The sequence below is a fragment of the Pleurodeles waltl genome, chromosome 3_1, assembly GCF_031143425.1.
Source record: "Pleurodeles waltl isolate 20211129_DDA chromosome 3_1, aPleWal1.hap1.20221129, whole genome shotgun sequence".
In the NCBI taxonomy this organism is placed as follows: Eukaryota; Metazoa; Chordata; class Amphibia; order Caudata; family Salamandridae; genus Pleurodeles; species Pleurodeles waltl.
Window position 1 is genome coordinate 1,854,497,383 of NC_090440.1, and position 27,078 is coordinate 1,854,524,460.

Consider the following 27,078-nt stretch of genomic DNA (forward strand, 5'->3'; position numbering starts at 1 on the left):
ACCACAGGCTGGGATCAGGAGTAAAGAGCGATTTGGCCATGTTGGATTCCTTCCTGGACCAATTTAACGGTTTGCTCATTTGGAGAAAGGGCTGGATATCAGCCAATGAGTCAGCACTGTTCACAGACGCCGCAGGCGGCTGTGGTTTTGGTGTGCTATTGGGCAAGGAGTGCTGCGCAGGCAAATGGCCAAACAGGTGGCACGAGCTCAGGATCACCAGGAACATTACATTTCTGGAACTGTTTCACATAGTTTTAGCCATGACAGTCTGAAAAGATAAGCTGCAGAACCTAGGTGTGGTACTAGCCATGAACAAAGGGTCGGCATCTTGCCCTGACACGCTGAGACTATTGAGACGATTGGTCAGTATTCAATTCAAGGGGAACCTGAACATCAGGGCTAGACTTGTGTAAGGTATATAAATTCACGAGCAGATGCTCTGTCTCATTCCCAGATGGACAAATTCAGGAAGCTAACCCCGGAGGCGAGACAAGCGATGACACCTTTTCCAAAAGGTCTGTGGGAGCTGGTGGAGTGGACTTGTCAATATTAGTTCACAATGCGCTCAAGCCGGAGACACACAGGAGGTACTCCAAATATGCCAGGTCACTAATGGAAATAGGGGGACTTAAATCACTTAGGGATCCAGTGACGACCAGACCGGCAGTGGAATGCTTCATCAAATGGGCCTACCAGCAGGGGAAAACAAAGTCTTGGGCATAGGCCCACCTGGCAGCGGTGGCTCATTTCTCAAAAATACAGACGGGGTGGATCCCATGGCCTCACACTATATTAGAACAGCTATGAAGGGCTGGAAATGGCTTGAGGGACCAAGAGAGGACAACAGGCACCCCATAGATTTCAACAAGCTAACAATGCTGATAGACGCACTGGAGACAGTGACAGATGACATGTACGAACTAGGGGGCATATTTATACTCTGTTTGCGCCGGAATTGCGTAGTTTTTTTTTACGCAATTCCGACGCAAAACTAACTCCATATTTATACTTTGGCGTTAGACGCGTCTAGCGCCAAGGTCCATGGAGTTTGCGTCATTTTTTAGCGTGGACACCTACTTTGCGTTAATTATATGCAAGATAGGCGTTCCCGTCTAAAAAATTTACTCCGAGGCATGTGCACCGTATTTACAATCCCGGGCAAAATTCACGCCCGGGAGCGGGCGGGTCAAAAAAAATGACGTACGGTCGCTTTTGCGCCGTTTTTTAGCGCCTGGAAAAGGCAGGCGTTAAGGGACCTGTGGGCTCGGAAGGAGCCCAGAGGTGCCCTCCCATGCCCCCAGGGACACCCCCTGTCACCCTTGCCCACCCCAGGAGGACACCCAAGGCTGGAGGGACCCATCCCAGGGACATTAAGGTAAGTTCCGGTAAGTATTATTATTATTTTTTTTTGTGGCATAGGGGGGCCTGATTTGTGCCCCCTACATGCCACTATGCCCAATGACCATGCCCAGGGGACAGAAGTCCCCTGGGCATGGCCATTGGGCAATGGGGCATGACTCCTGTCTTTGCTAAGACAGGAGTCATTTCTATGGGGGTTGGGAGTCGGAAAAAATGGCGCAAATCGGGTTGAGGCGAAAAATTTGCCTCAGCCTGACTTGCCCCATTTTTTGGCGCCCAACCTCCATATCCCCCTACGCCGGCGCTGCCTGGTGTACGTCGTTTTTTTTCACGCACACCAGGCAGCGCCGGCGGCTAACGCCGGCTAACGTCATTGATTAAATATGGCGCCCGCATGGCGCTTCAGAATGGCGTTAGCCGGCGTTAATTTTTTTGACGCAAAACTGCGTTAGCGCAGTTTTGTGTCAAAAAGTATAAATATGGCCCTAGGTCTATTCAGAGTAGTTTTTACCCAAGCTTTCTTCAGGGCTTTTCGCGTAAGTGAGATAGTAGCCACAGCGTAGAGAATGGGCGGAAAAGCCAATCACATATACACTTTACAAGGAGTATTTGCACTTTAGCACTGGTCAGCAATGGTATAGTGCCCAGCGTACCAAAAACAGCAAAAACAAAGTCCAGCACACAGTCAAAACATGGGAAGCAGAGGCAACAAAGACAGGGGAGACCACATCAAGGATGCCAGTTCTAAAAGTTTGGGATTTTATTGTGCTATGTTTTCACTGTGTGGCTGTTTGTGCACTGCATAAATACTTAACACATTGCCTCTAAGTTTAGCCTGAATGTTTTTTGTGTCTAGCTACCCAGGGTTAAGCACAAGTTAAGTCAGTGAATTTTTGTGGTTCACCCTGCAAGGGATTATGACTTTCGCTTGACCAGGGCTCACAGCCGAGCCAACCAGCAACCCAATTTCTCACACAGGCCCACTAGCAGCATTTAATTTGCAGACGGTGGTTGCATGGTTCCCTTTACTGGGGACTTATATAAGTGAATTAAATGTGCCAACTGGGTGTAAGACAAATTTAGCATGTTTAGAGGAGAGAGCACAAACACTTTAGCATTGGTTTAGTTAGTTTTAAAAGCCCACAAAAATGCGTTCAGAATAAAGGAGGGTTGAAGGCAAAAAGTTTGGGGCTGAACTTGCAGAGAGACCAGGTCCAATAACTTTTCTAGCACAAGCATGCAAAATTCAAAAATGCCCCTCAATTTCTAAAGTAAACTATCCATATAAACCTTCACATTGAAATAAAAGCACGATGTGAATCGTTCCTTTCAGACTGCGTTCGCCTTTAGTCAGCCTGTGGAAGCGAGTTCAATTGTTACGCTGAAGAGGCATCAGCACCGCTAGTGTGGGCTGTATCATGCTTGTCTTCTTGGAGAGCCTGACACGTTCAGTCAGCCACCTGAAGCAGGGCGCATCGTAAACCACCGCAGACGAATAACTCAGCGCTGCTGCGGGGAGGGGGCGGTAGAAGGGAGGGGGAAAACGCTGCGGCTGTTCTCTCTCTCTCTCTCCAGCATCGTCCACGCATCGCCATGGATCGGAATAAAACGTGCCAGGTGATGGAAGGCGACGCATTAACGAGAGCTCTGTCGGGGAGGGGTGGAAAAGGGGTCTGCTTTGCTCGTGTCATCCTCTTTTCTAGCCACCACAGGATGTCAATGGGCTGTCTTATCGGGCGGGAGTACAAGTGAACGCACTACGCTGAGCTGCAGAAACTAGAAACGGGAAAATTAAAGTTTGAATTGGCCGAGGAAATCGCTTTTTCCTCCCAATACCACAAATAATTGGCTGCTTTTCTGTTAGATTTATTGTTGAGGGATAAAAAGGAAAAAAAAAACACATTTAAAGTAATCCATTTCATCACCGATGGATACGCAATGGATAATCCTGATTTGTGGAATGCTACTTTCAATGAACGATCCTGTTCTGATCAACGCACAGGTAATGGAACGACTTTATTTCAGAATTTCTGTATTTCACATAATTTAAAAACGTCTATGGTCTCCATCCCATTCACTTGAAATACCGCTATTCAATTTGTGATGTTGTTTCTTTTTTTTAGAGTGTATTTAACTTCGTATAAAAGCGAAACCCAACTTCCTAAAATATTCTGTGAAGGTAAAAAATGTGAGGGTCTAATTGATATAAGGTCCCCTAATTGTCTGTGCTCTGCTGGTCAGTGTGTCTGCGTTTCTCACAGCCCAGAGGCGTGGAAAGGGGTCACGGGTCAATGAAGTAAGAGAAATTCGCTTAGTAATTCCCCAGGTTTGGTATTAAAAACATCCAATTAATTAGAGTGGAGATGACCCCTTTCACCTCTGGGTGAGGGTGCTACTGGGCCTGCTGCATTATTGATAGCTACGTCTAAATCACTGCTCCCTGGCTTTATTGCCTTTTGAAACCCTCTACGAGTTTTTCCAGAAAGGGTTACTGAGACATGGCCTTCAAGTTGAAATGTGCTCATTTGGATAGTTTATTGGTCGTTTGTGTATTTCATTCGCAACTAGTAATTATCACAGTTTTAGAGGATGAAGTTTCAGTGCAAGTAATCTGTCCAGAATACAGCAGCATTTTGTGCATGAAGTCTGGAAAACTATAATTACAAACATTAGAGACGGGCCACTGTCGCAAACTGTAATTTAACACCAGCGTTGTTGTTCAATGGGCAGGTACATTTTTACATAAGTTAAGCACAAGGCAGCAGCGGTCTATAGAAACCATAGGAAAAATCAAAATATTGTTTTGCGCAAACAATCGTGACATAGTCTGAGGCAAACGGTATAGCTCATCCCAGGTATAGCTCATCCCAGGGACTAGCTAAATAAATTATGACAGCACCAGTGAACATGTATTATGCTTATCATTAAGCCGTGTTTAGTCCGCATTTTCAGATAATACAATGCAATGCTATGAAATGACCACCGTAGGGCAGCAACACACTTTCAAATTTAAACAGCCTTTCACTGCGGTTCATATTATAGTACATAGTTCACACAGTGGAGAAAATTTGTGAAGACTTTAACTTGCGTAGCCACAGAGTGACACAAGGCGACAGAATGTCTTAAAAGGATATTTATTTATTTTCCAATGCAAAACTGTTTGTGCTGTAGAAGGGCCCTTTTTATGGTCAGTAGTGCTTTGCTAGTGCTGTTTTGCACCACTTTGCATCAAGAGGGAACTACATGGCTGGTACTTGAGCATTTCAGCATAAACGTTGACCTATCTACTAACATTGTATGACTGGGCTAAGCAGCAAAAATAACTTCTCCTTGGTGGAGATGGAAAACTAAAAAATATATTTTTCTCTCCAAAAACTTCAAACATTGCACGTGTGCTGCAATGTACAGCACACGACCAATGTCCGAAACTTTTAAAATCCATCCAGTATTTGGATTTTGTACTGGGAGAGTATAATTCAAGTACTAAAACTGTACTAGATATTACCCACAAACCATTGCACCGTGGTGCTAGGGAAGAGAGTAGCACATCCCATATTAATGAAATATGACTGTGCTGCTGTCTCCCACTTGTGCAATGTAGTGCAGCAACCAATACATCGCCCCCCAAATCTTTTACAGTACACCACCAGAACGAATGTTGAGAGGGCATGCTATTGCTTGTTGTTAGCTTATATATGCCCCGAAACATGCACTCATTAAGCAAATCTTGCCTTGAGTTGTACATCAAGGGACAACCCTTTTTTTGATCTCATTTTATATGGAATATTCCTATTAAGTCTGAAAAACTTTCTTTCGATTCCTCTGCAAACAGAGTGGTCTGATTTTAAACTTTAAAAGGAATGCATGAGGACATATGGTGAGCTGCAGGGCAACAAATATGAATCATTTTTTAAAAACTGCAGAGAACCCCATCATCATACAAACTATGTGCAACTCATGACCACGTGCACGTAAGCAGATGACTTAACTTTATATTTTAGCACAGGGGCAGAGCTTCATTGGGGGTGTTTGGAGTGTTACACCCCCCAGTAAATGTTTTTTTCTGATGAATAGTTGGGTACAGGTGCTTTGAGTCGGGTATTGTGAGATGTCAGTCGATTTTAGCAGGAATGTTAACATACCCACTGGCAAATACACACACGCTCTCTCACTCTGCTTTGTAACTCCTAATAAATATTGGTTATTTTACAAAATACTGTTTTTTCTCTTTTAGAACTCAAACCAGTCCACATTCCTCTCCCCTTCCACTGCCCCTATAGGCCCCTGTCATACACCCTGCCTGTTGTATAATGTATTTAAACATTACTCAGCTTTTCATTTGGCGATTAAAAGGGAATGTGTAAAATGGAGGCAGCAAAAAAATCTAATGACTGGGCAGCAACTTCAATTGAAAAGCAGACACGTTAAAGGCATGTTTTATTGTCCTTAACGATAAGTACGTCGTCCTCTCCGCCTTCGTTTTACCTCTTCATTGCTCCCATCGTATTCTCAGAAGTGCAGCTATCAACAATGCACAAAGAGCAGTGGCACCGAGGCCAGAAAGTTCAAGGGACCCCTTTCACTGCTGTTGCTGCTTGAAATAGGGTCACAGAACCTCTAGCTGAGCAACCAGCTGTTCTTCTACATTCAGGAATGACTTATCTTTAATTTTACCCTGACTGTTCTTTCCACGTATATAAAAAAAACAGAGGAGCCAATATTTTGTCTTCTACTCATGTTTTTTTAATCGTTGCGTTCATGTTGTTGTTTCTCTAAGGCAGAGTGGTAAAAAGAGGGCATTTATTTTCCGAAGGATCATTTCCTAATGAAACTAGTGTCATTCTTTAGGCCACTGTATTAACTTTCTGTTTAATTTCTTTGTGTGCAATATACATTATCCTAGCGTGTAGTCGTTACTCACAAGATGATCCCCAGACTCCATTCACTGGAAAAAAAACAAAAAATAAAGTAATATTGTAGTTAGGTGCAACTGAAGTTCAACAATGATAGTTTACTGAGCTAACCAAAGAGCTAAGCTATTTCCACAGTTTCAACCACCATGTGCACACTCTATGCTATATATAACTCAGATGTTGTCACTAATGTCATCAGTAATGTCATCAGTGATGTAACTTGAGAGGTCATCAGTGATGTCATCAATAATGCCATTCAACATGCCATGAGTGCTGTAATATGTGAGGTTAAAAGCAATGCATGGAAGGGGTGCAAGTTATTAGGAGCTCGGTAAAAATAACTGATTTATTTCAGCGGTGTTTTTGTTTTTAAATCTAGTTTGTCCTTACTGCAAACGTACAGGTGTGTTTGACAGACAAGCAGCCCTGCTCATATACCAGGCAGATCAAAATTACACCCATAACGTACTCTATTGCCATTGGCAATGGAGTACATGTGGCAGGTATTATGTTTCACTGTCTTGGAGTGGAGAAATTATGGGAATCGAACATTACAGATATAAAAACTACTGTTGATATTAGTTGCTGGGCACATATAGTCATTAATATGTTGACTCATATATATCTTCAAATCTGTAAACTCATTTATGACAATTGTGTATACTTCCCTCAAGTAATTTTGAAGTAGACAGTGACCATCAACGTTCACCCTATTTATACAGTCCTGGTGAACAGTTTGCACTCTCATCTTCTCAAAAGCAAAAAATAAAGAAAACAAAAGTACCTTAATTGCCTATTCTGAGTGTTGTGATGAGAGTAGTCTCATTATACTCATCATCTTCTTTTGGTATGGTTCAATTGTACAGGATTTCTTCTCTTGTCTTCTCCCTCACCTTTTAGACTGCCTTGTTGAGAACCCACATTGGATAACCTCTCTCCTGAAATCTAGAAAGCATGTTAGACCATTCCTATTAAAAACTGGTTTCAGTACTGCAATTTACCTTAGCTCTCAGGAGCTCTCGATGTGGGATACTCAATTTTAGAGAGTCAAAGGGCCTGCTTAGAGCATGAAGTAGATTATCTGCTGTGGGTTTTCGAGCCTGGTGCTCAATATATTATCTTGCACCCTGACCATGATGTCTAAGAAGACTATCTGGTCTCTTCTGATCTGAAACGTAAAGTCTAGGTTCTAAGTTTTCATTTTCAAATTCTCAAAAATCTCCCTGTAGATGAACTCTCTCATATGATGAAGAGATTATCTATGAAGCTTAGATGTGATCCCCCACCATGTAAAGGCTCGAACAAGGAGGACACCCACCCACCTCCCCATAAATATGCATTCATCAACAGGAGATGGGGCCCGTGCACCTGTGAAGTCTTGGGGCCTTCCTCAACAGTTAAAAAAATAATAAAGAACTGCTTGCTCCCACCAGAAGAGCCTGCAGGCAACATGGGATCCTGTGGGCAACAGGGGCCCCAAAGCTTTTCCTGTGGCCCTCAACACAAAATAGTGTTCTGGGTTCCCAGGGTGGGTACAGGGGATACCAAATAAAGATAAAAACACATCTAAATAATAAAAAGCAACAGGAGCTGCTTATTTATTCAACGTTCCTTGCAAAGAGTGCCCCATAATGCCCTGGAAGAGCTTTTTAATCATATCTATTTGAGTCTAGTGGAGTTACTACCATTAGAGGGTAACCACCAAGCAGTTTTTAATGTTGTTGGTAGCTGAATGCATCAGGGCCTCAGCAACATAAAAAAAAAATCAGTAAGTCTCCTTGGCCATTAAATCCATGACCAGAGGAGAGCTTACCATATTTTTACAAAGCACTCCTAACGGAAGCTCGTTATTTTGCAGTGCACCCTTGTGGCTGGTTCTCTAGCTGCAATTTGTATTGAAATTCAAGACAGTCCTGCTTGTGAAATACAAGCTGCCGGCACCACATACAATAAGTATAAATATCTTATGCTTCGCCCTAGACACATGACACAATCCATGTTGTAGGGCCTGTCAAAGGCCTGATTCTATCAGCCAATCTAGAAATCGATCCATTTTCCAATTGTTAGGGGAGGGGGGTGGGGCTCCCTGTTCGGACCCTTGAATCTGTACTATCAGTGATCTCCAGGTCACATAATTGCTCTACGAATGCTGCCAGGAATCTCAGACACACACACAACACTCTCTCTCACACTCTTTCTCTCTCTTTCTCTCTCTCTCGCTGCCTCTTTCTCGCTCTCTCTCTCTCTCTCTCTCTCTCTCTCTCTCTCTCATGTGTACATGCATCTGATTATCAGGAGTATGAAAGCATGACTCAGGGCAAGATAAGATGCCTACAGATTTATAATCCAGGGGATCCAAACACTGGATCCTAAGTCATGGTTACTGAATATAACATTGTGATGGCATTTGAAGAAGACACTAGCATATTCCAAGTACTATTTTGAGGTAGTCTACCCCTTAAGAAACTTTGGTCACACAGTATTTCTGGGTAACACTAGGCAGTAGCTCTACATATAGACTGAAAACTTTGACATCGGTGTCAGCAGAACTGTGTTGGGTTGTTTTGGCTTCTGTTGCTCAGTCTAGTTTGTTTGCTGGCTTTGCATGCCCTCACCTTTATTGTTTTAATCCATTACCAGTCCCCCACATTTGAGATTTCCCAGCTTCCTTCCATTCCTTTTCAAATTTTGTTGCCTGGCTGTGTTTGTGCTGTGGCTTTCTTGTCTTTGAGGATATTTTCCAGCGGTGCTCAGATTCCAGGAGGTGTCCTGGTACTCCCAGAGATTCATCACAGCTCGACCTCAGTGCATGCTAGTAAGTAAATTGTATCTAACTCAGTGCATGCTAGTAAGTAAATTGTATCTTTTGATTGACTAGTACTTTATTGTAGTTTGGTGCATGGTATTGAAGTTCACTCATCCACATCAGGGTGCACCAATTACCGGAATAGTCACAATGAAAGCATGAATCAAGTCAAGATTTAACATCCCCATAGCAGCCAAAGACACTGAAGAATGTAGGGATAAAGATAGGGCTGCCTTTGGAAATTTTTTGATAACCTTTTTAGCAGTAGATTGCTCATTAGTTCTTCTGGAGCATCACTATTTGGTTTAGGGTGAAGGAGTGCAATTGAGTCAGCTGACTCATTTGTTAAAAAATAAGAAGTTTCTGGGCAGTGACAGTTCTTTTTGTCTTCCGTTAGGAAGGTTACTAACAGCCAGCTGCAAAGCTTTACTTTTATTGTGCTCAAGTTATGGGAATTCCTATGTGCACCCAGCCTCATTGCTCCCTGCTGGGAGACCCATAAACTGCATCTGCACTGTAGTAAGAAAGTGAAATGCGAAAAGGAAGTGCCTCAAACCTGTTCCTGTACTGGATTCAGATCCCATGTTTAGATATTTTATATAAACGTGGGGCCCAACCTTTCCCACTTTGCTTCACGCTTCTTCATTAACAGTGGAAGGTGGTACTCTGCATAGTACTCAGACTGCAGCTCTGATCCAGGGCTGATATTGCTAAGAGACAGTTGTGCCTAAAGGTGAGGGATTATCATCTCAAGACTGTGCATTGTACTGGAGAGTTGTGGGACTGCCTAAGACCTTGGAGCCTACATGATCAGCACGGAGAAGGAGCAACTCATCCCATAGAACCTGTCTCCATGAAGGAGAATAACTCTCCAAGTAAGAAGAGAAGTGCGGCCCAGGCGAAAAGGACTTCTACAGCAGCGTGTCTAAAGCTGACCTAAGTGTTCCAAAGGGTCTCCCACCCTTTTTGCATGTCCAGTCACCAACACCAAGGAAACCTGAGGACCTGTGCTGGCTCTTCCTTTTACTACACCCCTTTGCCCAGAACCACATCGTGGCCTAGAAGATGAATGCTTAAACACTAGTGCAAGATCTGCCAATCATAGTGCTTTTTCCCATGCTACTGCAGCTTCCATCACCCTGAAATGAAAAGAAGAAGATGGGTCCATCACAATGAGGCTCTGCAATCTAAAGCATGATTACTTACTTCTTATAGTTGAACACTGCACACCCCCACTTGTAGGTCATGAGTGAGGATCTCCTTTGGTAGCAGTAATGCCCAAACAAAACATTGAGTGACAACTTGACTAATAGAGTTTACTGGGACTTTGTTGAGATTTTTAGAACCCACTTAAGAGACCTGTGTATCCTAAGGATACAGACTGAACTATGTGACACAGAACTCAGAAAATCTGCTTCAGTTTACTACAATGATCCTGCACTTATGCATACATTTAAGAGTTCTGTTTGTCTGTGCAGTTATTCCAGCTGCATCTCTAGAAAACCATCCCTGTAGTAACTGTTAGACCGGACACCCTTGGCATGGTATTCCCCTAGGCTCATTGCCTTTATTCCTCTATTTTGCTGAGGTTTTTTTTTCGTAGGCTTTAGGACTCTGTGTAAGTGACCCTTGCTAAACAGAGGTAAAGTGTTTGTACTCTCTTCCTTAAACATAGTAAAATTGGCATACACCTAATTGGCATATTTAACTTACCAATAAGTCCCTAGTATATGATACCAGATGTGCCCTGGACCTGTAAATGAAATGCTCCTACAGTGCGGATTGTACCACCCACCAAAGTAGCACTGTAGAAAATGCCTAAGGCTTGTCCCTGCAGCCTGTGGAGTCGCATTAAATTGCCATTTTGACTTGGCGAAATACATCTTTTGCCAAGCCAAAGCATTTCTTTTTAAGACTTGTAAGTCATCCCCAGTTTAGCCATTAAAGGCTCCTAGAGCAGGGTCCATGGTATGCAAAAGTTATAACATGTTTGCCTATATTTTTCCTGTCCTCCCAGTAAAAAACTCATAAAGTAAGTTTTCACTGTTTTAAGATTATTTCTCCCATAAACCATCAGTTGTTTACCTTTTTACACTAAGTAACTGAAAGGTTCAGCTTGAAAACAGATAGAGAAATGCTTCTTCCACTAATTTGACTAGTAATTGACAGTGAATGGCTCTCCTGTGGTGTGTTGTGTATTCCTTCCAGGCTTGGGGACAAAATAGTTCTAGTTGTGAAAGGAAAGGGTCTTCCTGAAGGGATGTGTGGGAAGGAGTTGTGCCCTGGCCCGATTACGCTCACCCCTCACAACTAATAATCAATTTCTTATAGTGACAGCTTGAGTTTAGAGTCTTTACCCCATCTAATTGCACCCCTGAGATGACTTGGTCTGCTCAACCTCACCTCCCAGCAATCCAAGTGAAATAGCAGCCTAAATAGCCTGTTTCAAGTCTAAGATAGGATGGACCATAATATATCAGAGGCAAAATACTTCAAACCCCAAAGTTGTAGCCGACTAGCCATTGTGTGCCCTGTAGCCCCGAACATTTTCTAGCATCCATTATCTTCAACTCGACATTGAAAGCATAGGTTCTACATTCAGCAAGGATAGCATCAAAATCCACCAGTACACTCGACTCTACCTTATAATCCATTTTCTGATTAAACATAGTGACTTACTATCTGCCTCTAGCGATTCAGAACTAGATGCTATGAATCCACCTAAAGCTCATCTAAATAAAGAATGAATTTACCTTTTCCTCGTTCACCAATGCCTCCATGCAACCACTGAATCAAGTCTGGCTATTCATCATGATCACTGATGGCTTCTGTCTCCAACTGACTGGAATTTTGAAATTCCTCGGTTTCACTGTCAATGCATACTAATCTTTCAAATAACCTTTCACTAAGAAAACCAAAGTAGCATGGTAAATGCTTTCTCTCCTGAACAAATGGAACCTTTCCTAACCAAATCTCATTTCAAATCAATAATTCAAGCAATGACCTGCTTCCCTATCAAAACCATAACAATATTCTCTCCAGACTTCCCAATGCTACATTGCCACCCCTGAAAGGCCCCCTATATGTTGTGAGCCATGTCATCAAGGCTATAAACAATTCAATCACTTTACCCTCACACTGAAGAAATACCACAGGCTCCCCCTCAATACATTAATGAACTTGAGGATCAGCTACACGTGGCTGAGAAATTAACAACCTCAAGGAGTGATTAGGCCCATAGTTCTAACTGACTAGAGATGATGAAATTCCGGAAGAAAAATATCAGATGACAAATTTTTTCATTTATTTACATAGGATTTGGAAAAAAATCCCATTCAAAACAGAATTGTTCCTGCCGTCCTGCAATTCAATACAAAAAAAATGGAAGCATATTTCTTCACAGACTTTATCCCCTCTTCGGTTAGGGTCACTTGATTTTACTCCTGTCTGAATTTTGTACATTGTACTGTTGCATCTTGGCCTTCATTTCAGTGCTTGTTTGCACCACAGTTATGTTTTGAATACCCCAATACTCCAATGTGCATGAATATGTACTGAACACAGTGCTTCACAAACTCTTAAAAACCACCCCCAATAAATAGAGTATTTTGTGACCCACCTATCATATTTGGAAATTAGGAGGAAAGCAATTTTTATTATAATAAAAGCAACTGTTTATAAATGCCATGACCAACCTAGACCACACCCTTTTTTACTGAACTGTGACAAAGATATTGATTTGCCAATAAATGTGAAAGATAGTGACCTGCACTAGAGTCTGGAACACTTTTCAGAGTGTGATACTAGATTGTTGCATCTTTTCACTAAAATTGAAAGGTTTCTGAGAACATAGATATGTATATTTATGTATGAATAACTATATGTATATATACATACAAACACACATCCAACATCAGAGCCCTCTCCCCATAACAAAACAGAAGGCCCTGGGATCCCTAGGGCCTAATGAGCTTAACGAGACACAGGGAGTGGGTCTGTGCCCCCCATTTAAAAAACATAAGGCCCTGTGGCCAACCCCCCAGCTGAGTGCATTGGGGTTTGGGTCTACATATGGTAATAAAATATTACTATATGATTTAAAAAAAAACTAATAATTCACAGAAAGAATCAAAGTTAAAGAAACATTATAGTTAGAAGCAATAAAAAATGTATTAATTTTTTTAGAAAAAAAACCTTTGAAATTCATTGAAAAAGGTTAAAGTAGCATTATAGTTAGGTGAATATGTTAATGACACCATTATTGTTTTGAACTAAAACTAAATACTGCAATTCACCAGTTATAGTTAGCAGAGATACTTAACTTGCTTCCCCACTGCTTACAACCTCACATATTACATCACTCATCACATGTTCCATGGTATCATCAATGACATCATTGATGACACCATCCACACTTCTTCTGATCAAATACTCCATAATCGGGTATATCATTAGAGTTATGAAAGTAAGTGCAAAATAGCTCAGAATAACATGAAGCATAGTTCCTGCTATCATACATACAACCACAATAGGTAAAGCAAGCTTGTGTTATGTGCAACATTGGCCAATACCATACACTTCATGGGTAACTGAGTTCATGTTGACTGTGAACCACAGATGAAAGGGTAACCTGTCCTGCACACAATGTTCAATCTGTATACAACTGTTCAGGTAAAACCAAATTCCTCCAGCTACTGAAGCCCTGTTACATATCTAATTCCTGACTATGGACATTCTTTACCTGTATCAAACTCTCCTGACAGTCACTGAATCTACATTGAGAAATGAAGTGGTTATAAGTAGAAAAGTGGTTAGTGTTAACAGTGTTTACTCTGTAGCACACTGTTTGCAGACAGTGAAACTGTCAAGGGAAATGACCAACAGTGTTAAATAGTATTTACTAAGAACAGTGTACACTCAGTGCAAAACATGTCCAAAGAGCAACTATTCATTTACAGTAAGCAAAGCCTGAAGGTGACAAAGATTATACTACCTGTAGCCTTCCTACTCTGGTGAAAAACTTCCAGATAGTTAATCTTCTGAAGCAAAACCAGCGTTAGTACCCGGTGCAGACACTCTTCTATGTTAACTAGAAATTAGAGTACTTAGTATGTTGTACGTAGAATCTTGGTCCTGCTGGAAACCTTTTCTGAAGTACCAAAAAAATCTGTGTGGAGCATTATGAAAACAGGTCATTAACTGTTACCTGCACACAGAGTTACTTTTCAGTTTAAAAATGTATAACATGTTCAATACTACTAGACACCCATGATTCTTGGGCGCACCTGCGTTTCTCAACACTTACACCCTTTTGCTGGACACAGGCTGTATAAAATTAGGAATAAAAGTAATACAGTAGTTAACCACTACTATGCAGTAAAATAAACTAATACACTTATTGGATGATGTCATCGGTTGATGTCAGAAATTATGGCACAAAACATATCATGAGTGATGTAATATGTGAGGTCATAAGCAGGGCATGAAAATGGCACGATTTATAGTTCCTTCAGTTAACCATAACTGGTGAATTTCATTTTCTTTTTCATTTAAAATGTTAAGTTTTAACTGACATTTTTGCCTAACTTCAACCTTTGTTTCCTTCAGTGAATTTCCAAGGTATTTTTTTAAAAATGTCAAATAATATTTTATTACCATACCCAACTACAGCATCAATTTAACCTGTATTTTTAGTGATTTTATTTTTTCAAATATAAAGTAGGCCATGTGTTTGCTGCAAGGCCTAGCATGAAGCCATACTTGTGCCCAATCCCCTGTGGGTGGTCAACCCCTCACTGCACATGGCCTTCAGCCATGCCTATACCACATCCGCCACCGGTGAGCAGTCTCTCATCATGCATGGTCCTTTTAAAAAAAAAAAAAAAAATATCTATCCCTCGCATGAGAGTTTTTTTAGGAGGCAGCGCATCCACCTGAGCTGCCGCAAGACTATCTCAGCATGACAGGGGGCTGCACTTCCTCAAGAGAGACTTGGGCATGACTGGAGCACCATAAAAAGATATTTTTCAAATTTAACAGCAGAAGGGGCCCCTCATGGACCTTTCTTACAGGGCTAGGGAGTCAGGGTATCCCTCCCCTTTCTCGTTATATTGTCATTATCTTTCATTTTCAGGGGACCTGGTCCCTGAGTCCTGTACTGGTGGTTGCAACATTTCTGTTTGTGTTGTTGCCAGACAATCAAAGTGAGTGCTCTCGTGGGACCCAGGGGGATGATGATCAATGTTAAAAAAAAAGGGCCCTTGCGGACAATCATATCAAGAGCTAGCTTTCTGCCAAATGTGATGTCATTCTATTCAGCGAATGTAGCTGTAGCCCTGTCCTAATTTCCCTAAGGAAATTGCATTTTGGGAGCCCCACCTTTTCTTGGCCGTTTTTTGATGGATCATCTCAAATCCTTTCAGGAAGGAGCTGAGTGGAATGAACATTTTTTAGAACGTTTCACGAAGATTCATCAAATGGTACCAATGTTATTAGCAAAAGAAGTTGCTGCCCGTCAATCAATTTGCTTTGTCATACCCACAAATCTATATTTTTTTAACCTTAGTTTTTCAACAGCTACTGAACAGAATTATGCCATATCACAAAAAACATGCTTCTGGGTAACAATCTACCTTTCTTCAAATTTAGTGTCATTCAGTACAGTTGTTTTTCTTTACTGCTAATGAATTCATCCATGGAAAATTACATGAGGGAAATGCTTTTTGGGAAACCCTTTTTTTCTGACCCCAACTCTGAAATGGTCAAGGAAGGAGCCGAGGTGGATGAAACTTTTTACTGGAAAGTTTTGTGATGATTTGTCAACCTATGGCAAAGTTATTAACAAACCAAAAAATTAATTTCCTATGTATCCGTGTCCTAACTATAAATACCCAGTGGTAACTGGGTAATTAATGCATATTTATTTTTCAGTCTAGTTAGTGTAAGTGATGTACCCAGAATCAAAAGACTCAAGCCTGAATTCCCCAGGTCCAAATATGGCAGCTTTTGCTTTTGGGCCACAGGTATATTTCTCAATTCATGTGTAAAAGCTATACATATGTGGTATGGTTGTGTATGAGCATGAAAAGTAAGCACATTCTCTTTTGAAATGGCATTGTGAAGTAAAACAACATTAACATCAAATACTGGAAGGATGATCTGGGAAAATTGCTTGGCAATATTGGCAAGGGTTTGTTTTAAAATTGAGCTTACGGATATAGTTTCATGCATTTGTACTGGTGCACAAGCAGGACTAGTCATTTTTAATATTACTTACATCTAAACTAGGTCTCTCATGGCTCACCAAACATCACCTTGCAACTCACCAGCGAGTTGCAACTCACTGTGAAACTGTGAAACACTGATGTAGCAACAAGAATGCACTACATAGTACTATGGAAAACATGCTATTTCTGTGCATGATGCATTCCTCATAAAGAAAACCCTTGATATTGTTTGCTGACATATGGTAGTAATCCGATTGGTGGAGGAGTATATGGTAGTTGATTTGATCAACTGACTCCTGGCAATTTTCAGAACAAATAACCCATACAATCTTTAGTCAATGTATGTAGTAATCCTATAAAAAGAAACAAAGACAATGGTATAGAGGTTAAACTGGTTAACAATTTTAGACTTTGAGTGGGAGTATGACTCACACCAGTGTTGCTCCCTTCTTGCAAAATTTAAGGTTTCCACACTCCATGTAGCAGCATGGAAACCACTGATTGCCCAGAGGTGAACCCTCTTGTAGTGGTGAACCTTAGGCCGTGGCCTCTGCCTTGACTGCATTGGAAAACCTGTTTTACCTCGATTCAGCCTCTCAATGCAAACTTTACCTGATAGATTTGCTATCTGTTATCAAGGACTCTGTAAACACTAGTGCAAATTATGTTTTCTTTCTCAGAACTAAAGTGCCCTTTGAAGTTTGTTTCTGGCATTGTGTCCTGCCAGGCAGTAAAGTTCTGTCAGCAAACACTAAAGTGTTCTTGTCATGTTGGTGAAAGCATTTTGAGCAGAAATTATCTTTTGCAGTGTTGGATAAAAATAGCAAGTGTCCTGGCCTGGGGTAGGAGGAGATGGGGCTTCCAATTCCCTAAACACGTGAACAGGCTGCCTGCTGATGTGCTAATGCTCCCATTCATTTTGAATTGATCACACGCTGATAACTCCTCACAAAACCACCAAAAACACAAAAACTCAGCTGTTGTTATGTCCAATGTGTGCCCTAAGTGGCTAGGGTATTCTCAGACGTAGTACATCACTGGATTCAAGTTAGCTGGGCAGATGAGGGGTGATATCCTGAAACCGCTCCCAGGATGCTTGTTTCCAGTCTAGGGAGGACCTGGCTTGGCTTTCTGGGCTGAACTGTTCCCATTGGGAGCAGAGTCAATGCTTATTTGCATATGGCTGGGTCCAAACTGGGGTGATGTGGAGAGCAAAAGAACAATGGATTAAACCCAGATCTGTGACTGGAGGTGAGTTTTTGAAAAGTTTAAACACTCAGTCCATTATTTTATTTTGTGCTATTGCTAGGTGCACCTTAAATGTTTAGGCTATGCCCACATGTGGGTCCACTGCTCGCTGTACCACTGGATTCAAGCTATCCTGGCTGTTAGGGGTGATACCCTGAAACCGGTCCCAGGATGCTTCTTTCCAGTCCAGAGAGGTCCTGGCTTGGCAGTTTGGGCTAGACTGTTCCCATAGGGAGCAGGGTCAAGACTGATTTGCATGTGGCTGAATCCAAACTGGGGTGACATGGTAAGCAAAAAATAACAATGGATTAAACCCAGATCGTTGACTGGGGGTGAGTGTTTGAAAAGTTTCAACAGTCTGTCCATCATTTTGTTTTGTGCTGTTGCTATGCTTTCTTCAGAGCCTAAACCCTCTCTGTTGATTTGAACTCTTGTGTAATAATTATCAAAATCAGAACCAGAAATGTCCTAGTGTGGGTATTGTTCGCCTTCCTATGGAAATATAGAAGAAACACCCATTAAAGAGGGACGCAATCTACGTTAACTCACAACAATTTGTAAATCTGTAATCGAAAAATTACTTGATTGAGAAATTACAAGGTTCCTTCATGCTCCAGTCAGACCCATGTAGTAACAGTTCTCAAGCAATTGTTATGGAAAAAGTGATAAAAAATGATGATGGGAAAAATATCTTCAGCTGTGTCACAAAATGCTGTCTCTCAAGTTATTTTAAAACATAGTTTCTACATGACTGCTGTAAACTGAAAACACAGAACATCATTATTAGTCTTTGGATGCCTACATTTAGCAGTCTCTGGTGTGCATAACAACTTCAGATATATAAAAATGTCCTTTAAACTCTGTCCTGTTCTAAGACAAGAACTTTAGTAGAACATATAAACCCCAATCTTTGGAGATCAAATATACAAAAATAGTTGAGGTTCATGTCTTAATCACACACAGCTTCAGAACACTTCTCTGAAACCCAAAATGTCAATAAGCAAATCCTTAGTGATCTAGATCTAGATGTATTGACTATTGAAAAGCAGCATTCAAGTAGCAAGATCTTACTGCAGCAATGAAGCACAAATTACTTAGCAAGTATGTCAGACACCATGAGGGGCATCATACCTGAAGGCCACAGATGGCTGTCTTCTCTTGAAACATGCAAAAGTCTGTAGGTTAGTGGAAAATGTAGTTCACTGCCCTATGTGGTGTGTTCCCAGTGTATGTGCAGCATGAGTCCAGTAGCATTCAAGCTCTGTGATCACTGCAGGACTTTACTTTGCAGGAAGGCCCCCAGCCTAAACAACCTGCATGCACTGTTTACTCTCACACAAATCTGACAAAATGGGAAGTGACACTTCTAGCCCTCCATGCTGACAACTCGTCAAAGCACATAATAATTATTAACTCAATATCAAACCAGTGGCTTAAATTTAAAAAGAAAAAGTAGTTTAGTCCACACACATATTCATTTTAAACATAAATGTATATATGTACACAATAAAAACCAGACCTGGGCAGAACACCATGCTCCATGGAATTCCACAGAGTGCCAAAAAACACTGTGATTTTCCGTGAAACTCCACAAGTTGCTGGAAGCTCTTGTTTTCCCAGTCATGCTGTTTTTTTACAGGCAAGTAGCATGATCTGTCCTGAAAAATCAGAGCAAACTGCCATGTGGTCCACATTGGCGTGGCCATTTTGTTTTTCCTGCTTTCTTTTCTCTCCATGGGATTGGGCCTGATTTTTTTAATCCATTTCAATCCTAATATTTTTGTTTTCCCTTTCTTTCTATTCTGCTTCTTTTTCTTCGCTCACCACCTTCCTATTCTTTGCCTATTCCTTTGTTACCCAGCATCATGTCAACAGAGAAGCACCAGGTAGGAAGTGACAGGACCAGTGCTGCTGCTAGCCGCACATATTGTGGTGACTGGCACTGCCAAGGGGTGCCACCCTATCCAATTCTTTCTGAGGCAGAGGTGTCTGCACCTTTTTGTATGTGCAGCACTACCTCCCATCTATGCTAGCAACATGCAGCAGGCCAGGGAGATGGTACACCCTGTAGGACTGTCAGCTAATATTGGGGAGAGTGCATTGATGCATGCTCCAGGGCACTGAGATCCAGTGCACTCAGCAGCAGTTCATGGACCGCTGAGCTGACCCACTCAATTAGGATCACGACCTGCTCGACCTTCTGGGCATCAAGGTTGTGAAGCTTGATGAGTAATTACTTGTTTGTTTTCTAAAAGCCATTTTTTTTAAATAGCATGCTGTTCAGTCTCACACTCACACTCAGAGGTAAGTTAACTTTACGTAACATAATGAATATTATGCGGTCTATCTTGAGCTAGCCAGCTGCTTGGCGCTACCTAATCATACTCGTGGGTGCTCGCTTGGGTTGATTATTTAAGAAGTCATGTAAACAAGACATGTTTGTTGAGAAAGCTTTATTTTTCTTACTCATTCTTGAACAGTAACATGAGAGAGTGGCCATAGTCGTAGTGGACTCCCCCAATGTTGTGTTGTGTTATCGTTCATTTCATACAAGCAGTATTCATGACAGTGCAGCTGTGGCAGGAAAGTAGTATGAGGTCCCATTACATTTGCCAACAAAGACCATATGTCCTTCTGTGACCAATTTTTTCCATCCCCTCATGTGTTTCAGTGACTCAGTCACCAGCTCAACCCCTCCATTATGAAAAGTTCTTGGTTGGCTTGACTACCTGGCTTTTTTAACATTGTCAACCAACAAAATGCCCAAAGTGATATTTTCAATAGAAGATACTATTAGCAGAACTGTAGTGATGTATTGTGAATGTATTTAATTGAAGAAAATAATAAGGAGAGGCATATCTGGCATTTAAAATGTCTGATGTTGTTTCTAGACACACAGACAAAGTACCGGGGCCAAAAGCAGCGCCAGTGTGCTGGACATGGCAGCAAAGGTGGCTGAAGGGAGAGTACCAGCGGTGGCTGGGTTGAGCATTGCTAAGCCACATTGCTTGCTAATTGACAAATATTATCAGTATATACTCACTGTATTTGTTAAGTGAGGAAGCTATGTATCCCCCACATCATCATTCATCACCTCCCTGCCCATATCATTTTATCACCTATGATCCAACTGCAGTAAGGTTCAAATCAGCACTGCAGTGTTGGCTATGCAATGTGCATCTGCATCAGTTAAGGCTGCATTTATAAAATGTTAATGCACTGTAAACTGCAAACAAGGTGTGTTTCCCTGCCAGTGCCACTCAGTCACCTCCTTGTACCACACTCCTTTATTCTTTCCTAAGTTCTATCCCAGGCTACCAAAAAATAGAAAAATCCATTCTTGGCAGGTGCCACATTTGTCTTGCCAAGTCTTTTATGTGCATTTATTTCATGGCTTCCATAACAGATTTATACCCGTTCAGAGTTTTCCCTTTTGACTTTCAACATTCATCCACTATAGTAAGTCAAAATCTACTAAGTTACTAAGTCAAAGCTCAGCACATGATGATCTGTGACATCCCACTATTTTACAGCAAAACCTCTACCTACCTGGCCTAATCCCTCTAACTTACCCTGCAGTAGAGGAAGTTAAGTTTCCTTCCCCAGCTGCCACGCAAATATATTTGTTGAAATTGATTTGTGGTGGAGGGCAAAGCCTACGCGTTAAGTGGGAATAGGAGCCTAATTTGGAGTTGACTGAACATGCCAAATAAAATTTATATCCCATTCCTTTCCCTATACTGCAGTACATCATTTTTCATACTGTCTACTAATAGCAGACAGAATATCCGCCTTATATATGTGGACTGAGTGAAGTAGTATCATTATTATACATTGTCTCTTTGGAATTGGGTTAGAATTGAAAGGCATTTGGAAAAGAAAGAACAGGGTCATTGTACTGAAAGTAAGATAATTGTCCATTACTGCTGCCCCGGCTACAGTCTGTTGAGAGTAGCAAATTACCTTATGCTCTAGCATGCCATCAATATTTACAGCAAGTATACTTGTACTACATACTGTATAATGCCTTGTTCATTAATGAGAGGTCATTTATTTTAAGAGTCAGTTTAATTTCTTACTGGAAAATCCTTTAGACGGAAAAAAACAGTTAAAAAAAAATCTGGTTGTAATATATTCTGACTTAATTCCTTGCAGTCAGTCAGTGCTTTTATGTGAGGCATGTGTGGGTGAAAGATGACCCTGTGACTCCTAATCACGTAAAATTTCAATAACTCTAAGGGACCATCAATGTACTGCTACTGTGCAGTTATATGATTTTAAACAAGCATTTGCATAGAGCATGTTTATTTCTTGATATAGTTACTACTGCAGATCTACCAGCACCACTTACGTGGTATGAGATAGTAACCTGGCTACAGCAGTAGAGGATGGAGGCCATCCCGAAGTTTACTATTGTCTGGTGGTTCTGGAGGAGGAGGAGGCTGAAGGGCCATCTGATACTACTTTCGGCCTTAATTCCTCCAGCGAACCACCAGCACCCTCATTATGGGCATAACATTCCCAGCGCACCACCAACAGCTGGGAGCTGCCCAAATCACCACTCCTGCCCCCAAACCCTGACCACTTCCAATGCTGCACACTGCATGAACTGGCGCTGCTTCACCAGCAGGTGGCAAGACTTGAGCAGGAGGTGGAACGACTTTGGACCCGCATCTATGATGTTATCTTCTGAAGCCCTTTTCTTATTTTTTATTTTGGTGGGAGGGGCTTTTGTTGTGGGTGGAGACGGTGGGATTTAGGAAGAGACCGGGACTTTGGTGTTTTGTTGGTCTAGTTTTCTTTGGAAATTTATTCGGACATTGGTTGGGAAGGGGTGATTTATTTGGGGAGAGGGGTGGACTTGTAGTGGGTGGAGATGGTGTTTTTTTTTTAAATATTGATGAAATTGAAACTGAAAAAGTAAAATGAAAATTTATTTTTATACTTTATGCCTGGAATAGGTTTTTGTGTTTTACTTTTCATTTGCACTGCTGCCTTTTCTCGCAGAACATTTTTTTAATCCATTTATCAAAGTGTAGACCAGTGAGCTATAGTTAGCTAGACCTTTGTTCTGCCACCCTCTGTAACTGTAGTGACCAGAAGGGGTCATGCTGTCATTGTCTACAACACGCTAAATAAACAAGAACATACTTATCTGCAGTAGACATTAGTTACTTACTAATGGAGTAAGTTCATGTCTCTTTATATTTCTCTCAACTGGATAGATGAAGGAATGACTGCTATCTCTCTCAATCTGAGGGTTTCCCAAGGTGCCTTCTTAATGGTGGTAGCAGTAGTAGAAGGCTAGCGTGCTAACAGGGAAGGCATCACAAGTAAGGTCCAAGTCCTACCTAGGTGAACTCCAACTGTAGGTTAATCAAAAGGAATATCCACCCGAGGCAAATAGATTCAACGAAAACACAGAGTTAGTGGTTTATATTTATATCACAACTTTACAAAGACTGAGACCAGACTACCACCATGCCACAACAAAGAAGACCTTATAATATAACAAAAACTAGCAATAGTAACTTCTTCGGAGCAATGGGGAGCTATAATTGAATTAAAACTAAAATTATGAAATCCTTGAGTCAGGAGAGATGGAGAAAGAGTCAGGGGTCAGTTGACAACTTTAAGCGTTTACACTATACAAAGCCTGAATGATGCAGTTGATTAGTCATGAATAATGATATATATCTAAAATATCTATCCCTATTATGTGTGGACTGGTGTAGGCTATTGCTCAGGTAATAGAAGAAGATCCTGCAATGAGTTGGTTTCGCTTTTACTACAACCTCCACACCAAGAGTGTGATCCACTAATAGTGTAAATTGTCATATCTCAATAAATCACAAAGACCGGGGAAGAGGGTTAGGGGTTTGATGAACAGATGGGAAAAGGGATTTGGGGAGAGGTGTGACAAAAACAAACACTGCACAACAGCATTTATCATCCGGGTGATGAGCAGCACATCATCAATCTGTTGTGGAAGGAAATGAAGGAATGACAGTTCATATAAATGCATTTCACACAGTCCTTCAGCCTCCGAGACCCAAGTTATATTGAAATGTTCTTTCATCTAGGTTTGAAAAATACAAATTATAGCGGAACAAACAAACACAGTTCTAAAAATTGTGATTGTTAAAAGAAAAATAATACTGTAAATGCCAAACTGGGCAGTAAATCTTCGTTCTTTTTGGAATGTCTGTCTTGGGTGCCTGGGTGAACCGGTCAGGTAAGATAAGCAGGAGTGTTATGGGCTTTCACCTTCTATGAAAGAGAAGAGAAAGCCTGTGGACCGTACAAAGACTCAGAGGCAGAGCAAGAACATAGACTGCTGCAATCATTATTTTTCATGGCTTACATGTGAACGATTAACTGAGAAATAGGAGAAATTTACAACCAATCACAGACAATTAGCTGCATGTACCAGGCTGATCAATCTTACAACTGTAAGTATAACATTTAGCCGAGTGTGTGCATCAAGTGAGGATGATGTGGCATCACATGTCTATCTCCAGTTACAAGCAACAGGCCCTACAACCACATAAAAGGAGTTTCACATTTGAGCCAGCATACACATTTAGCAGCATTTCCCAAATCAACGTATCTCTCACTATTCCACAGCGCTGAGTATGCCTCAGAGTCATCATCAGGTTGGTTGGTTTACCTTTGAGGTTGATAAGTTCTTTCTTGAGGCTGTTGAGGTAGTCCCCCTTGGAACCTGAATCCTTCCATCCACCTCCTAACTCCAAGTAACAAATCAGTCCAACTCCGTCCTGACCAGACCAAGATAAACATGTAGTGCACTGCTGTTGAAGAACAAGAAGAGAATCAGAATTTGAGTATTTTGTGGGGATTTGTGATTGTAACCTGAAGAGAGTTGTCTGGTCTTTGAAGAGCCAAGAAAAAGGGAATGGACTCTACAAGTACATCTCACTAAGCGTGAAAGGGCCAACCACCTTCAGGAAACAATTATCACCTATCTTGCCCCAAGCTTTGCAGATCATCAAAATCAAGTTTACAAAATAGTTGAACACCCTCACTATCTGTCACTACATGAATCATCAATCATCACTCAAAATCATTCAATTATAATATATCACTCATTGGTGCAATAATTACCTTTTCCAATCCAACTGTATCTTCTCTTTGATGCAAGCAAGCAACATATTGGAATTTGGTAGCCTTGTAAATCACTCACCCAGAAGTTGGTTAGTTTAGCATTTGAGTCTGACCAATTGCCCTCATCTTTTTCCTCATCCTGTGGTGTTTCTAGAACAGTACAATTGTGTGGGTGTAATTGTGTGGCATTAACCTTTAGTTAATTTTGACCATGGTCAATCTTTCCATGTTTTGACACAAGAGACTAATCCTGCTAACAGCTGCACTGAAAACACACTAAGAAGTCACACTGGCTACCAGGCAAGTCCGATATTCAATTGCTAGCCCGTTGAGCTCTGATCATTGTCACTTCTTCCCATACCATTAAACCAATGGGTTTTAATCCATGTAGACCACTTTTGGGTCATTCAGATAGTCCTGGAACACCCTCTGAATGCTCATTGGAACTGCTACTTCCTTACCCTCTTTTGCCTTCACCTCTGCAATTAACTTAAGTCCTGCCACTTGAAACCAAGCCATTACAAAGGTTGGGTCTGATTCCTCTGTTGCTTTCGTTGTTGGTGTTCCTGTTGGTCATGTTGGCTGCTGTGAGACAACAGTACTTCCCACTCTCTAGGTTGCAGGCTGCCTGCCAGAACGTGAGCCTAGGCTTCGAACTTCCTGACGTTTCTCTTCCCGGGCTCTCGCTAGATCAGCAATCTGTGTCTTGTATAGTAAAAACAACCAATTTTGAAAAAGTTATGAAAGTGGTCAGTATTTTTTGTACCAAGTATTGTGGCACAGATGTTCTCTCTGAAGGACATGGTGTCTCTTTAAAGCCTTGGATTAGCAGCCTAGTGAAAGGTTAAGCTCTCAAACTAACTCATACACTTCTTGTTTCCGTTCACGCTGGAGAACCTTTGCAACACCTTTTTTTACTGGTGCTGTACAGATGCAACAGTAGGATTGATTGGCTCATTGTACTGTCTTTCTTGGTGAAATCCCATGTGAAAACTTCAAAAGGAAGTAGCATCTGTGTCAGGCATTTCACTAGGCCCATTTGTCCGAATTCATGATCATGCATTTCCCATACGCCCCCTTCCTTTTTGAATGACATAGTCAGTGATCGGTCTGTACTGCTCAAACACCCAGTGCAAAATGAGATAGATCAAGTTACAGTGTGTTGGCACTTCCTGTGCAAGGGCCTTAACTGGTACTCTATTTGTATGCTGAATGATCCTCAACCTCTCGTGGGCTTTAAAAAATGGTCAAAATGAGTGCAGATTCTTCTGCAGATCATCAGTATATTGCTGAATATGCCTTCTTTTTTTCGGCACAACATAGGACTCTGAAATAGCTACCATCTGCTGCGGCCTTTACTATATTACCTCCATTGTCTGTGGTAACACGTCCAATTATACACTTTCTAGGTTGAGGTCATTCAAATACCTTGCTGTTAAATTCTTTCAAGAGGGTTGCTACTTTTGTGGGTCCATTTTAGGTAGTTGTTTGGGCTCAGTGAAAGCCTAGCTTAGGCTTGTGGATGCACCATTTTACCCAGTTATTATACTCTGTATTCAATTTTATTCATTTTATTATTGCTTCTTTAGTGGCATTGTTTTAATTTCATTATCAACTGTTATATTGAGAAAGCGCCACTATCAGTGGTATGAATTACATACTTTACATCATGGTCTTTTCCTTGGAATCACAAAAACAGAATGCTAGGCACACAGAGTAATAGTTTGTATTGCTGGCCTCAAGGCTCTATAAACAGCCCAGCACTTAGGTACTTGCTCACGTCAGACTTCTGTGCATGAACACAAACATGCCCACTATAAAAATATTGTGTAAGACAAAAGGCATTAGAGAGGATTCCTGCCAGAATTTCCATCCATGCTGCGTGCCGGTTTTCGGTAGACCTCAATATTTGAGTCTCCATGGATCCTGATTTGGGGACTGGCAGCCTCACCTTGTACCAAGGTAACAAGGGGAGGGTGTGCTTTTAATGGACACTGTACTGACAGATTTGGCTTACAGCGCCGTTCTCTTGCTTAGTGGCTCGAGATTAGGTTTTTAGGTAGAAATTGTATGTTTATGTTATGACAATATGTTGGGGTTGTTAAATTCACATCTCTAATTTCACAATCCTGATTTGCTTGTTCCTCATTGTTATACTAATCATTGCAGCTCAAGCATTTTATCATAGATAGCAGTCCTTTCAATAAATTATTGAAAACTGTTCTGCATCTCTTTTCTTGCCTACAGGTGTGTAAGAGACGTGTATGTGGAGAGGAAAGGATAAGACGTGTTTCCACCACAATTTTCCTAAGGGGTCTTCATAATCTATGCAAGACTGAAAAAAATCACCTTTACTGTTTGGGTTTTGGTGAAGTACTGCAAGTGAGCCGGGAGGGTTGGG

The 27,078-nt window shown here is 41.3% G+C and overlaps 1 protein-coding gene across 1 annotated transcript in view; it reads left to right on the forward strand.

Annotated features, from left to right (window-relative positions):
* Positions 1-2,913: 2,913 nt before the first annotated feature.
* Positions 2,914-27,078, forward strand: part of PTH2R (parathyroid hormone 2 receptor) — a 1,094,265-nt gene continuing 1,070,100 nt past the window's right edge. The window contains exon 1 of the mRNA XM_069221390.1: positions 2,914-3,361. Within this exon, the coding sequence (XP_069077491.1) occupies positions 3,287-3,361 (75 nt within the window). The 5' untranslated portion in view covers positions 2,914-3,286. The remainder of the gene's footprint in view (positions 3,362-27,078) is intronic.